Source organism: Pseudophryne corroboree, chromosome 5 (assembly GCF_028390025.1).
Source record: "Pseudophryne corroboree isolate aPseCor3 chromosome 5, aPseCor3.hap2, whole genome shotgun sequence".
NCBI classification, from domain to species: domain Eukaryota; kingdom Metazoa; phylum Chordata; class Amphibia; order Anura; family Myobatrachidae; genus Pseudophryne; species Pseudophryne corroboree.
In genome coordinates, this window is record NC_086448.1 from 626,683,816 (window position 1) to 626,699,859 (window position 16,044).

General features: G+C 47.2%; 1 protein-coding gene across 1 annotated transcript in view; it reads right to left on the reverse strand.

The window, feature by feature from the left end:
- Positions 1 to 1,964: 1,964 nt before the first annotated feature.
- LOC134929276 (uncharacterized) overlaps positions 1,965 to 16,044 on the reverse strand; it is a 170,519-nt gene continuing 156,439 nt past the window's right edge. Inside the window, exons 2-6 of the mRNA XM_063924982.1 lie at positions 4,672 to 4,860; positions 3,978 to 4,500; positions 3,355 to 3,889; positions 3,130 to 3,252; positions 1,965 to 3,055 (exon numbers count right to left, since the gene is read on the reverse strand). Of these exons, the coding sequence (XP_063781052.1) occupies positions 2,365 to 3,055; positions 3,130 to 3,252; positions 3,355 to 3,889; positions 3,978 to 4,500; positions 4,672 to 4,707 (1,908 nt within the window). The 5' untranslated portion in view covers positions 4,708 to 4,860 and the 3' untranslated portion in view covers positions 1,965 to 2,364. The remainder of the gene's footprint in view (positions 3,056 to 3,129; positions 3,253 to 3,354; positions 3,890 to 3,977; positions 4,501 to 4,671; positions 4,861 to 16,044) is intronic.

A 16,044-nucleotide genomic window follows, 5' to 3' on the forward strand; every position in this document is an offset into this window, starting at 1 on the left:
GTGCCGGAGGGCTGCATTTGGGACAAAGGCCGCTGTAACCTGCTTGTGTCAGTACCTTTTCTTTTCCATACAAGGGTGACACTATTACCAATACCTGGAACCTCATACTATTCTCTTCCACAGGTCTTGCGTAGTATCCTTCCCAAGTTGCGTGGATGTGAAGGGACACGACTGTTCCCCTGATGTACCATGGGCGACCTACTTGTGATGTGGACCTGGACCTCCGCCATGTAGCAGACAACCCCCCTCAGGTGAGATGTATTGCCCAAAACCCCCTCTTGTCCAAGTCACCCCGGCATGTCCAAAGTGCAGCCCTCCGGCATTTGCAAAACTGCACATCCAATCATGCCCTGACAGCAATGCTTACGCTGCGTCAGGGAATGTTTGGATGTGTAGTTACGCAAGTGCCGGAGGGCTGCATTTGGGACAAAGGCCGCTGTAACCTGCTTGTGTCAGTACCTTTTCTTTTCCATACAAGGGTGACACTATTACCAATACCTGGAACCTCATACTATTCTCTTCCACAGGTCTTGCGTAGTATCCTTCCCAAGTTGCGTGGATGTGAAGGGACACGACTGTTCCCCTGATGTACCATGGGCGACCTACTTGTGCCACTGCATCTCATATTACATTTTATTTACTAATAATTTAAAGAAAAACACAAAACTTCTCATTTTAAAAAATTATTGAAGAAATAAATTGTATTTTATAATAAAAAAAAATGTAATAAAACAAAAAAAATCGTGTTTGTTCTTCTTTACATTCTTTTCTTGTGTAGATATCTGTGGAAAAAAAACATATTAAGTAAAGACACTAATGATGTCATGTTCATTCCTTTCCAAAGAACATTTGTGGAACCACACAGCCCAGCATGACCCATTGCTGGGCTGTGTGGTTCCACAAGGGCGGCGGTCCAAAGTGGAATAGTGGTGTCAGTGGTCAGCACTTTGACACGCCTGAACTTGTGGAACCACACAGCCCAGCATGACCCATTGCTGGGCTGTGTGGTTCCACAAGGGCAGGCGGTCCAAAGTGGAATAGTGGTGTCAGTGGTCAGCACTTTGACACGCCTGCACTTGTGGAACCACACAGCCCAGCATTACCCATTGCTGGGCTGTGTGGTTCCACAAGGGCGGCGGTCCAAAGTGGAATAGTGGTGTCAGTGGTCAGCACTTTGACACGCCTGCACTTGTGGAACCACACAGCCCAGCATGACCCATTGCTGGGCTGTGTGGTTCCACAAGGGCGGCGGTCCAAAGTGGAATAGTGGTGTCAGTGGTCAGCACTTTGACACGCCTGCACTTGTGGAACCATACAGCCCAGCATGACCCATTGCTGGGCTGTGTGGTTCCACAAGGGCAGGCGGTCCAAAGTGGAATAGTGGTGTCAGTGGTCAGCACTTTGACACGCCTGCACTTGTGGAACCACACAGCCCAGCATGACCCATTGCTGGGCTGTGTGGTTCCACAAGGGCGGCGGTCCAAAGTGGAATAGTGGTGTCAGTGGTCAGCACTTTGACACGCCTGCACTTGTGGAACCACACAGCCCAGCATGACCCATTGCTGGGCTGTGTGGTTCCACAAGGGCGGCGGTCCAAAGTGGAATAGTGGTGTCAGTGGTCAGCACTTTGACACGCCTGCACTTGTGGAACCACACAGCCCAGCATGACCCATTTCTGGGCTGTGTGGTTCCACAAGGGCAGGCGGTCCAAAGTGGAATAGTGGTGTCAGTGGTTAGCACTTTGACACGCCTGCACTTGTGGAACCACACAGCCCAGCATGACCCACAAGGGCAGGCGGTCCAAAGTGGAATAGTGGTGTCAGTGGTTAGCACTTTGACACGCCTGCACTTGTGGAACCACACAGCCCAGCATGACCCATTGCTGGGCTGTGTGGTTCCACAAGGGCAGGCGGTCCAAAGTTTCTTGAATATATACATTGAAACATGGCTTTACTCACCTTGGTACGCACAACACGAACTACGCCGTCCACTTCAATTTTCCACCCAATCCTATGAATAAGCCAAAAAACAAACACTAGTGAATAGTAAATTCACACAACAGTGAAAGCCTATTGTACACCAATACAAAAAGGAGTTTTTTGTAAAAAAAAAAAAAAAGTGGTATCAGAATAGCTCTTTGGCCCATCATACATGTAGCCACAAGGAGCTTTCATCCGTTACCACACGCGCCCGCATACATGCCCGCGCATGTATGCCTAGACATAAAGCTCCTTGGTAGTACCCGGTCACGGGTGGGGGAGCCCAACATAAATATAAAACAATAGTAAGGAAAAAAAAACTAATGGGAGGGGGAGAAAGGGATACATGAAAAACATAAGAGTAAATAAAACAATACGACCGGGCTTATTGTGGTTGTCCGTCCGGATCCTCTTCTTCCTCCTGATGGGGCGTCGATGCCCTGGGCGACTGGGGAGTGTGTTGACTTGGCCTCGGTGGCCGTGCGGGTGTAGATGTTGTGGCCGGTGTTGGTGGTGGAGGCATCTGGTGGGTGGGGTACATCCCTGTATATCCTTGGTACAGCTGTGACCGTCTATACCAGGATGGTGGTGGAGGAAGGGAAGGAGGCGTCCATTTGGCTTGTGATGGCGGAAGTGGTGGTTCACCAGCGTGTTGATGAGCTGGCTCTGGGAGCTTATCGTACATCATCTGCATTGTGGTTGCGATGATCTGTTGGCTGGCTGCCGAATGTCGTTGGCTCTCCGACATGTTGTCAACGCTGTGTGCCAGGCATGATGTGTTCTCCACCAGCCGGTTGATGGATGTGGACAGAATGTGAAGGATGTCCATAGTCTCCCTGTGATCTTCTCTTCTGGTCTTTTGCATTTCGGCCGTGCTGTCAGCATGAGCCTTTTGCATTTCAACCAGACTGTTTGCCATCTTCTCCATTATCTTCTCAATGGCGTCCAGTCTGGTTCCAACGACATTCGTGTAAGTATCCTGGCGGGAAGTAATCTCGGCTGCCAGGGTGTGTACCCTCTGAACATTTGAGGGATCCTGCCCTTCCTGTACGTCTGCCACCAATTGCATTTTGCAGCTGAAAAGAAAATTAGAAATTAGTATACACATTCATACATTTGTTTGAAGGCTCACAATTTGATAATTACTCACACAGGGATGTAGAAACAGCGGGCTGCTGCACTTCCACCTCGTCGTCCGACGAATCCTGTAGGAGATCCGGCCTGTAGTAGGGACCAATCCCCGATGCAAGTCCGCCGCTGGTCCGTGGCACCTCTGTTTGAAAAATAAAAAAATAAAATAAAGTTAATAAACTATAAAAAAATGGCGACCCCCCCCCCCCCCCCCCAAAAAAAAACCCCAAAAATAAAAACCTACTCCATCCTGTGGTGCCGCTGCTCCAGGAGCTTCACTGATACGTCTGCACGGCTGTCTTCAAACCCAAGAAAAGTCTTGTCCGTTAACCCTGTAGACTCAAACAGTTCGGGTGATGGGTCCACAAGGGTAGTGTCTTGTTGAGGCTCTTCGGTCACAGTCCCAGAGCTCCTGGAGAGATGACGAGCTGGTGATGGCCTGCGCGCAGGAGATGTAGTTTGGCGCCCAGCTGGTGGTGTGGTCGCCGACGGTGTCTGGCGCACAGGTGACGTTCCGCGCGCTGATGTCTGGCGCGCAGGTGATGGTCTGCGCGCTGACGATGTCTGGCGCACAGGTGACTTTCTGCGCGCTGACGTCTGGCACGCAGGTGACTTTCTGCGCGCTGACGATGTGTGGTGCACAGGTGATGATCTGCGCGCTGCCGATGCTTGCTGCGCAGGTGATGGTCCGCGCGCTGCTGTCGATGCCTGCTGCGCAGGTGATGGTCCGCGCGCTGGCGATGTCCTGCGCGCAGGTGATGTCCTCTGGGCAGGCGTGTCTGGGGAAAAAGAACAAACACATTAGCAAATAAAAAAATATAAAAATAAAAAAAAAGATTAGTGCAGCTCATCTGAATGTATTCTTACCATCAGGCCTCCTTTTGGACTGCTTGTCTCCCGCCGTCTTCCGTCTTCTGGGCGGTTCTTCCTCCTCTGGAAAGCCAGCAGGACGGCTAGAGTCCACACCTCCGCGAACTCCTTCGACCATGGCAGGGTTCATGCGCCTTTTAATAACGTTCTCCCAGGGTAGCCACTTCAGCAGATTGAGAGCCGGACCACCTCCCGTAGCTGTCTCATGTCGGCGCTGAATCCCCATCTTCTTCTTGGTCTGTCTGCGGCAATCACTGTACCGCTTCATGCAGTTTCTGGTGCTCCGGTGGTTTCCAGATACTGCAGTGACTTGTCTCACGATGGCATCCCAGATGTTTTGCTTGGTCTTAGCTGCTGTGGTCTGTGCCCTTGGTCCATACAGAACGTCGTAGGACCTGTCGACGCCATCCACTAGGGCACAGTTTTCCGCCTCAGTGTATCTGGGTCCACGCGGCTTCTTCGGTCCTGCATCTTCACCAGAGGCTTCCTCCTCCGACTGCTCCTCTGGCTGGCTTCTTGCCTTTAGGGATTAAAAAACAAACAAACATGCATTTACTAAGATCGGTATGTACCTGTGAGTGTCAGTATCCCTGGCAGTGCGCAAAAATACCTGTAGGTGTGCATGGCAGTGCGCAAACTAGGGTGTGTCAAGTTGGAAGCTATTGTGTCTGCAGGTGTTGTCAGTATTTACCTTTCTAGGCTTTTTCTTTTTCTTTGACTTCTCCATTTGGTCCCTTGACGACCGCGGCTGGTCACTGCATGCCTGGTCGGTCGTATCCTCCTCCTGGGTCGGCTCCCACTCCTCATTGCTATGCAGGGAAAGTTCTTCTGAGGGTTGTGGGGAAGGGGGGGGATCGGGCCCGCTTGTCCCTGGACATCTCTGTTGTAAAAAGAGAGAATATATATTTTTACAAATTTAACACACATTATAAAATTACATGCAACCACACGTCATGCTGCTGGGACCCCAGTTCTCAAGCAGGACCAAACACACACATAAAAAAAAAAAAAAGGATAGAAAAAAAAACAGCCAAATAAGCCAAAACCCCCGTACAAGCATCCCTGCACATACTGGAGGTCAACCAGTGCTAACACAAAATGGATGACACAAACAAAATGGCTGACACAAACAAAATGGCTGAAACACAGTCACCCCAAACAAGCCAAAAAGCATCCCTGCACATGCTGGAGATACACCAGTGCTGAAATAGGAGCAAAAAAACATGTTTGGCAAACAAACGACATGACATGTCGACCGCATGGCTGACACAAACTTGCTCCAAGTCACCCCAAACAAACCAAAAAGCATCCCTGCACATGCTGGAGATACACCAGTGCTAAAATAGGAGCACAAAAACATGTTTGGCAAACAAACGACATGACATGTCGACCGCATGGCTGACAAACTTGCTCCAAGTCACCCCAAACAAGCCAAAAAGCATCCCTGCACATGCTGGAGATACACCAGTGCTAAAATAGGAGCAAAAAAACATGTTTGGCAAACAAACGACACGACATGTCGACCGCATGGCTGACACAAACTTGCTTCAAGTCACCCCAAACAAGCCAAAAAGCATCCCTGCACATGCTGGAGGTACACCAGTGCTAAAATAGGAGCAAAAAAACATGTTTGGCAAACAAACGACATGACATGTCGACCGCATGGCTGACACAAACTTGCTCAAAGTCACCCCAAACAAGCCAAAAAAACATCCCTGCACATGCTGGAGGTACACCAGTGCTAAAATAGGAGCAAACAAAGCTGTTTTGGCAAACAAACGACATCACATGTCGACCGCATGGATACCGACACACTCTAAAATCACCCCAAACAAGACAAAAAACATCCCTGCACATGCTGGAGGTACACCAATGCAAAAGCATGACCCAAAAAGTCATTTTATGAAAAAAAAAAAAAAAAAAAAAAAAAAAACAACTTGAAAAACTACCCCAAAACACAAAACTCCAAAAAAAAAAAAAAAAATGCAGCAATACAAGCAGGAGCTATACACATACCTGCACACATATATATATACATACCCCAAACACCCCAAAGACATACCCCAAACACCCCATGTACACCTCATGGCAACCCCCACTACACAAAAACATACATGCAACACCAGACCCAAATGTGGTACTTACCTAAAAATGTAGAAATCGCTCCAAAAACAACTCTCCTCCGGGGTAACAGGTATCCTCCTGTCTGTCCTGGATTAAAGCCTGCTGGGTGTCCAAACGATACCACAGCAAACAACCAATTTGCTAGCTCTGCACCTCCACACACCTCTCTGCAGGTTCACAAAATGGCTGCTGAGCACGCAGCAAACAAGCCCTAATAAAGGGCTCAAAACGGCGGGAAGTCGAATTCAGGACGCCCACTACTCGACGATTGGTCCGTTATTCGACAAGGGGAGTGTCGAATGCGTTTTGTATTGAATATGCTGAATTCATGGTCCCGGCGGGAGGGCTGCGGCTGTCGAGTACAGTCGAATTTTAAAACGGACGAAAAAAGGCGCAATTCGTCCGGAATTGCATATACCCCATAGTGTTCAGAAAAGAAGGACAGTGTCAAGGAGAGGAAGAGAGACAGTGTCAAGGAGACCGGGAGACACTCTGTCAGAGGGAGAGAAAGAGTGTCAATGAAGATGGAGAGAGAGAGAGAGAGAGTGTTCATAATAGAAGGACAGTGTCAAGGAGAGGAAGAGAGACAGTGTCAGAATGAGAGGGAGAAATAGACAGTGTCAGGGAGAGAGACAGTGTCAGAGGGAGAGAGAGTGTCAAGGATAGACTGAGAGAGAGAGACAGTGTCAGAGAAAGAGAGATAGATAGTATTCAGAATAGAGAGACAGTGTCAGGGAGGAAGAGAGAAAGGTAGAGAGAGACAGTGTCAGGGAGAAATGAAGAGACAGTGTCAGAGAGAGAGTGGGAGTTTCAGGGAGAGAGTGAGGGAGAGAGGAGCATGAAAGAGAGAGGGGGAGCGAGCACTACCTGACTACTACAGCGCACTCACAGCCACAGTAGGGGTGGCCATCGACCATTGATGATTTAAAATAATCAATGGTTTGTGGCCAATGGTGAATACTTTTACCATCAATGGGAGAGTGTCACGGTTGTTGGTACTTGTGGAACCGAACAAGGTCTAGTAGCTGATTGGCTGGAGTCCCGAGGATGGAATAGTGCGGGCTTGATATATGACCTGCTCATACAGACGTGGCAGGTTCAGCTAAAGTCTATGGCTGGCCACAGGTGTTTGTACAACTACGAGGACCTGGAACACTGGGGATACCACTGCAATGATATTTGAGTGACACTTGTGGTAGAAACTGATAGCTGGAAGCTGGGATTGAACCAGTGGTTTAGGATAGCTGGAAGCTGGGATTGAACCAGCAGTACTGGATAGCTGGAAGCTGGGATTGAACTAGCAGTACTGGATAGCTTGAAGCTGGGATTGAACCAGCGGTACTGGATAGCTGGATAGGATACTCAGTGATGCAGGCTTGCAGATATACTGGAGATTGTATTGACCAGCGGTGCAGGTTTACAGGTATACTGGATATGAGATAACTAGCGGTGCAGGTTTGCAGATATCCTTGAGATGAGATAACCAGTGGTGCAGGTTTGCAGATATCCTAGAGATGAGATAACCAGCAGTGCAGGTTTGCAGATATCCTGGAGATAGGAGTCAGGAAGTGCTGAAGTTGGTTATGCACTGCCTCTTTAAGCAGGAGATTGCAGGAGCTCTCTACAGGCTTGAGAACAACAAAGCACTGACAGCTTCCCAGTACTTGGAGCTGGAATATATACCCCTTGCTCTCTGGTGATAGGCTGAAGGGATCACATGTCAGGGAAACTACCTGGTTGGAGAGTTCTCTGCAGAGTCAGCTGATCAAGAAGTAACATGCAGTACTCCAGACTAGGCTTCAGAGTGGACTGAGGCCTAGCAGGCCGGGAAGGAGCTGAAGCCTAACTATCCTGAAATGGATGCTGTGACTGACAGCGCGGGACACCGGATGGACCAGCGAATGGCAGACAGCGTTTTGACTGCGCCACAAGTAGGTCAAAGTGTGACTGGGAAGCGCTGTAAACCTCCGTTTTGTGACAGAGAGAACCAGATGGATTCTCGCCATCGATAGTAGAGAGCTACCGAATTATTATTATTTTTTTGTCCAAGTGTCGAGACACAGAACTTTGCCTTGTCCCAAACAAGCCCTTTCCAGGCTCTGGTTAGCATGCAGCTCATTCAACACTAATGATAAAACCATCAATGGTTCCCTTACAGATGGTTTAACACCATCAAGGTTATCCATCAATGGTACCATCAATGCTGACCAGCAATGTATAACCCACCGATGGCCATCCCTAGCACAGGTCTCGGATGGGGCAATCACTTCACGGCATTTGGTCCCCGCCCCCTAAATACCCACGAAAAACAGCACTGCACTGCCCTGATGCCAAGAGCAGGCCATGCTGGGGCAAAGTTTGCTGCAGTGTGGGGGCCCATCACTGCATACTCTGTGGCTGCAGCCTGTGGGCATGCTATCATTGGCAGCCACTTTGTCCAGTGGGTAGGGGTGCAGGAGGAGCAGTGGGCCCTGGAAGCAGCTCGGGACCCATAACAGCTGCACCTCCTGCAGTTACAACACTGTTTCTTTCCCACAATATCTTAAGGGCAAATAAACCAATATTCTGCACACCTACTATATATTGCACAGCTCATCAACATTTATTCTGTTAACATTACATATATTGTATATTATTGCCTAAAAATTCTGTCTGATGCCTTTTAATATCTGCAGCATCCATCATATCACCATTTCCAGCACCAACATACTAGTTGCAGTACTGTACTAGAGTCTTCCTCAAAACTGACAGATAGGGGTAATGTGTCAGCTTTATTATTGAGTGACCCCGGATGATAACAAAGTTTAAAATCAAAACAAGTACAGAACATCACCCAACGTGCTTGTCATGTGTTGGGACATTGTGCATATTTGAGATACAGTACAGTAAATTTTAATGGTCTGTAAATACTTATCTGGATACACAGCACGCTCTAGAAGATAACGACATTCTTCGAATGCAACTTTTATGGCCAAAAGTTCTTGATCACCGATTCCATAATTGCGTTAGGCTGTAATCTTCTGATCTTTAAGATAGGACTGCACCAATGCCCACTTTAGACACTTCCACTTCGACAATAAATGGACGATAGATATCTGGCTGACATAGTATAGGAGTACATGTGAATGCTTGTTTCAGAGATTTGAAAGAGGCATCTGCCTGGGTGGACCAAATGAAAGGGGTCTTTATCTTTTTTTCGGCAACTCGGTAATGGGAGCCACTAGTGTAGAGAAATGAATTTGTTATAGAAATTTGCAAATCCCAAAAAGCATTGTACCCCTTTAAGTGTTGTAGGGGCTGGCCAATCCAGAATTGATTGGACTTTTTCAGGATCTATTTTCTGATCTGATCCAGAGATAATTTTACCAAGAAATGGTATTGTCGGTACCTCAAAGGTGCATTTTTCCAGTATACAATAGAGATGATTCTTCCTGAGTCTGGTAAGAAATTCATAGACTTGAGCAAGATGAGTGAACAAACCTTTAAAAAAGCACAATATCATCTAGGTAAACTACTAAACATTTATAGAGTAAGTCTGAATATTTCATTGACATAGTGCTGGAAAACAGCAGGGGCATTACACAGACTAAATGGCATCACTAAAATACTCATAATGCCCCTCTCGTGTGTTGAACATGGTTTTCTATTCATCTCCGGTGTCACTATTCCGGCGCGGCGATTTTTCAGATACGCCAATCTGAGAACACTGCCCGCGACACCTTACTGATTACCTCAGCATGTGTGGTAAATCCACGTGGTAACTGCCACCAGCAGAAGTACCAGTTGCTGCATCAGCCAAGCTAAGTGACTTTTAAAGGGATCAAGCCCTGGGCGAGCTTCTGCTCTCACCCGCACACAAAATTATTCATACGGAAAAATTAGATACCATGAGCCTCTCTAGGCTTTGAGTGTGAAAACACAAATTCCAGAACTACGATTAAGACATTTAATCCAAGTCAAAACATCGCTAATTACAATTTCAAGAAATAAAAATAAGGAAAGAAAAAGGGCCAACGCTCAGATCACCTGTAGCGTCTAACGCTGGATAAGTGAGGTCTCTCTGCATATCCTGGACATTATAGAATCCAATCTCTCTCCGGATGCCACCTCATGATAAATGACAATCTCTTAATCTGTGCTTCTCATATTTACGCACATGCTGCAGCTCACCTCCTCCCTCCTTGGGATTCCTTTACCCTCCCAAAACCAGCAGGAATTGAGTCTCAGCTTATACTGGGCTTCTGGGATTTTCTAGTAGGGGCTGATGCTCTTATTTCTTATTGCTTGTTTGATGCTTAGAGATTTGGTCTGGTAACGAGCCTGAACTGTTTTTTTTTTCATCTTTATGGCTTGCGTTGCAGCTGTGGACTGGGGTTTACAACTTTGTCTCAGGGAGATCAGGACACACCCTTCTGGCCAAAGCGTCTCTGAGGGATTCCCCCCAGGCACTTACTGTAAATGCATTCTACAAGCCCACTCTGGTTTCCTGCATCAAAGGGTATCTGACACCTATGTCTGTACTTTAAACAAGCTCTGTCCCAGCAGAGCAATTAGGTTTCAACTAGTGATGTGCACCGGACATTTTTTCGGGTTTTGTGTTTTGGTTTTGGATTCGGTTCCGCGGCCGTGTTTTGTATTCGGACGCGTTTTGGCAAAACCTCCCTGAAAATTTTTGGTCGGATTCGGGTGTGTTTTGGATTCGGGAGTTTTTTTTACAAAAAACCCTCAAAAACAGCGTAAATCATAGAATTTGGGGGTCATTTTGATCCCATAGTATTATTAACCTCAATAACCATAATTTCCACTCATTTCCAGTCTATTCTGAACACCTCACAATATTATTTTTAGTCCTAAAATTTGCACCGAGGTCGCTGAATGACTAAGCTAAGCGACCCAAGTGGCCGACACAAACACCTGGCCCATCTAGGAGTGGCACTGCAGTGTCAGACAGGATGGCAGATTTAAAAAATAGTCCCCAAACAGCACATGATGCAAAGAAAAAAGAGGTGCAATGAGGTAGCTGTGTGACTAAGCTAAGCGACCCAAGTGGCCAACACAAACACCGGCCCATCTAGGCGTGGCACTTCAGTGTCAGACAGGATGGCAGATTTAAAAAATAGTCCCCAAACAGCACATGATGCAAAGAAAAAAAGAGGTGCAATGAGGTAGCTGTGTGACTAAGCTAAGCGACCCAAGTGGCCAACACAAACACCTGGCCCATCTAGGAGTGGCACTGCAGTGCCAGACAGGATGGCAGATTTAAAAAATAGTCCCCAAACAGCACATGATGCAAAGAAAAAAAGAGGTGCAATGAGGTAGCTGTGTGACTAAGCTAAGCGACCCAAGTGGCCAACACAAACACCTGGCCCATCTAGGAGTGGCACTGCAGTGTCAGACAGGATGGCAGATTTAAAAAATAGTCCCCAAACAGCACATGATGCAAAGAAAAAAAGAGGTGCAATGAGGTAGCTGTGTGACTAAGCTAAGCGACCCAAGTGGCCAACACAAACACCTGGCCCATCTAGGAGTGGCACTGCAGTGTCAGACAGGATGGCAGATTTAAAAAATAGTCCCCAAACAGCACATGATGCAAAGAAAAAAAGAGGTGCAATGAGGTAGCTGTGTGACTAAGCTAAGCGACCCAAGTGGCCGACACAAACACCTGGCCCATCTAGGAGTGGCACTGCAGTTTTCTAACGAGAGGATGAGTGCTTCCATCCTCATGTGAATCTGAACCACTAGCCATGAACATAGGCCAGGGCCTCAGCCGTTCCTTGCCACTCCGTGTTGTAAATTACATATTGGCAAGTTTACGCTTCTCATCAGACGCTTTTAATTTTGATTTTTGGGTAATTTTACTGAACTTTTGTTTTTTGGATTTTACATGCTCTCTACCATGACATTGGGCATCGGCCTTGGCAGACGATGTTGATGGCATTTCAACGTTTCGGCCATGACTAGTGGCAGCAGCTTCAGCACGAGGTGGAAGTGGATCTTGATCTTTCCCTATTTTACCCTCCACATTTTTGTTCTCCATTTTTTAATGTGTGGAATTATATGCCAGTAGTATATCAATAGCAATGGCCTACTGTACCGTACTGCTGTATATTATATACTGGTGGTCAGCAAAATTATGCACTGTCCTCCTACTACTGCGCACAACAACTAAAATGCACCACAGGTATGGATGGATAGTATACTTGACGACACAGAGGTAGGTAGAGCAGTGGACTACTGTACCGTACTGCTATATATTATATACTGGTGGTCAGCAAAATTATGCAATGTCCTCCTACTACTGCGCACAACAACTAAAATGCACCACAGGTATGGATGGATAGTATACTTGACGACACAGGGGTAGGTAGAGCAGTGGACTACTGTACCGTACTGCTATATATTATATACTGGTGGTCAGCAAAATTATGCACTGTCCTCCTACTACTGAGCACAACAACTAAAATGCACCACAGGTATGGATGGATAGTATACTTGACGACACAGGGGTAGGTAGAGCAGTGGCCTACTGTACCGTACTGCTATATATTATATACTGGTGGTCAGCAAAATGATGCACTGTCCTCCTACTACTGAGCATAACAACTAAAATGCACCACAGGTATGGATGGATAGTATACTTGACGACACAGGGGTAGGTAGAGCAGTGGACTACTGTACCGTACTGCTATATATTATATACTGGTGGTCAGCAAAATTATGCACTGTCCTCCTACTACTGCGCACAACAACTAAAATGCACCACAGGTATGGATGGATAGTATACTTGACGACACAGGGGTAGGTAGAGCAGTGGACTACTGTACCGTACTGCTATATATTATATACTGGTGGTCAGCAAAATTATGCACTGTCCTCCTACTACTGCGCACAACAACTAAAATGCACCACAGGTATGGATGGATAGTATACTTGACGACACAGGGGTAGGTAGAGCAGTGGACTACTGTACCGTACTGATATAATACTGGTGGTCACTGGTCAGCAAAATTCTGCACTGTCCTCCTATTATATACTACAATGCAGCACAGATATGGAGCGTTTTTCAGGCAGAGAACGTATATTACTGGTGGTCACTGGTCAGCAAAACTCTGCACTGTCCTCCTACTATATACCGGTGGTCCCCAGTCCCCACAATAAAGCACACTGAGCACAGATATTTGCAGCACACTGAGCACAGATATGGAGCATTTTTCAGGCAGAGAACTTAGATATTTTCAGCACACTGAGCACAGATATTTGCAAGCACACTGAGCACAGATATTTGCAGCACACTGAACACAACTGAGAGAACGCTGCACACGTCCTCTCCCTATCATCTCCAATGCACGAGTGAAAATGGCGGCGACCCGCGGCTCCTTATATAGAATACGAATCTCGCGAGAATCCGACAGCGGGATGATGACGTTCGGGCGCGCTCGGGTTAACCAAGCAAGGCGGGAGGATCCGAGTCTGCCTCGGACCCGTGTAAAATGGGTGAAGTTCGGGGGGGTTCGGATTCCCGAGGAACCGAACCCGCTCATCTCTAGTTTCAACCAGTGGTCAGCATAATTTCTCTTGACAGCATCTTAATTGTTTATCGAAGGTTAACCGAGACCAATTGATTTGCATTGGTTCATCTTCCACCGGAGGAGGAGATTTGTTTCTGGGTATTATTCTTAGTTTAGGCTGCTCAGTTTTACTCTTCTCAAGCATACGCTCACAATATTTCAAATCCACCTTGTTACATAAGTATATTAATTAATTCAATTTTGCGAGGTCACGGGTTCCCAAATTGTCTTTGATTCTGTCTGATAACCCATTCCAAAAAGCTGCAATTAGTGTATCCTCATTCTAACTGAGCTCTGAAGATAATGTGTGAAACAAAATGAAATATTGACTCATGGATCTAGACCCTTGTCGAAGTCTGAGAATTTCTATAAAAGCAAAGGTAGATCTACCGGGCTCATCTAAATTATTTCAGAATATGGAAATGAAGTCATCATAATTGGACAGGAGAGGATTATTTTTTTCCCATAATGGAGATACCTGTCACGATCCGGGTATCTGGACGCCATTATTTACCTTTCAGGTGTCTCCTAAGGCTGGCTCAGCGTCCTAGGCCCGGTTCCCAGCTATGTTGCTAGCATTCATATGTCATGTCTCATCTTTGCTGATCCGTGGATATTGTCCTTCCAATGCCCGGGCGACTGGCATGGCATCACCTGCCGGCGGGGCCTCGGCATCGTCTCCTATTCTCAATGCACTACAGGGTATGTGGCACTCTTCACCTACTGCGGCCGCGGCCGTCCATGTTGAAGGTTTGAGACGCAAGTCGGCGTTCTCTGTGTTCACCGCCGCCATTACAGAGGAATCTCCATGTGGTGTTACAAACAAGGTTTCCCTCCACTGGCCGGTATGGGCGCAGCCATCTTAGTTCTAGTCACATGATCCTGACCTCCAATCCATAGCTCCGCTGAAGTCTGCCTAATTGCTCATCCAATCCCTGCATACCTAAGGGTATAAAGGGATTGAGCCTGCACCAGGAAATCGTCAGTGCTTTGGTTGTCAAACCTTGTTTCCAGTCTCTCTCTCCTGTGGTTGTTTTCATTCCAGGTTTCCAGCTCCTGTTTCCAGTTACCACTAAGAGACCCGCACCAGCTTACCACCTTGCGGTGCAGCCTGACTCTACAGTCTTCTGTGTTTGCTCCAGCTTCCAGCTACAGTTTCATCTGCTTCCAGCGGTCAGCTTCCAGCAGTGATCAGCTTCCTTAAAGAGCCGGTGCTTCTCCAGCGGTTACCTGCATACCATCGGTACCCGCAAAACATCGGTACCCGCACACCATCGGTTCCTATATCCTCGCTCCCTAGCTTCATTCTACTATTTGGCTGGTTCCATCCAGCATCCACTCCATGTTCTAACACCTGGCTGGTTCCATCCAGCGTCCACAGCAGCTACCTCAACTACAGTGTTACCGGCTTCCAGTGATACATCTGCTGGTGTGTTCCTTGGCTACACTTAATACTACGGACGGGTCTGGTAAGGACATTCCATCTCTGGGACATTAAGAACTGTACCTACTGCTACCAGTACCCTGTGGCCATTGCCAAACCCATAGTTATCCAGGAACTGTTTTATCATATCTGCTGTATATCTTCATTCATTTATCACTGCTGTGAATACATGGAGTTCTGTTAATAAACTTTTATTGACTTTTAATCCTGGTTGTCGTGGTCACGCCTTGGGCAACCTTTCTACAGCTTACTCATATGTCCAGGGGTCTGATTAAACCTCCGAAGTTTAGTTTCACCTCAGCCCCTACAACTGAGGCTTCTTCCTGTCAGCTCAGGCCCTCAGTTGTGACAGTAAGCACTGACCATATGAATCCAGCCGGAGACCAGGATCAAGCGGCCAGGCCAATGCAAGAACTGGCAGCCAGACTCGAACATCAGGAGGCTGCACAAGGCCACATCATCCGCTGTCTCCAGGATCTCTCTACTCGGCTGGATGGGATCCAAACGACCCTCCGTGGATCAGGGGCGTCCGGTGCGTCCACCACAGTGACACCAGTTGTGACCCCACCCACCTTGCCCATTTCTGCTCCACGTCTTCATCTTTCAACGCCAGCAAAATTTGATGGATCTCCAAGATTTTGCAGGGGATTTCTCAATCAATGTGAAATACATTTCGAGCTACAACCTGGCAGTTTCCCTAGTGAACGCACTAAAATTGCTTATATTATTTCCCTCCTTAGTGGCTCAGCCCTTGATTGGGCATCACCTTTATGGGAGAAATCCGACACCCTGTTGTCCTCATATATTGACTTTGTAACGACATTCAGGTGCATCTTCGACGAGCCAGGCCGTGTAACTTCAGCTTCTTCCGAGATTCTTCGTTTACGCCAAGGAACGCGTACTTTGGGACAGTACCTAATACAGTTCA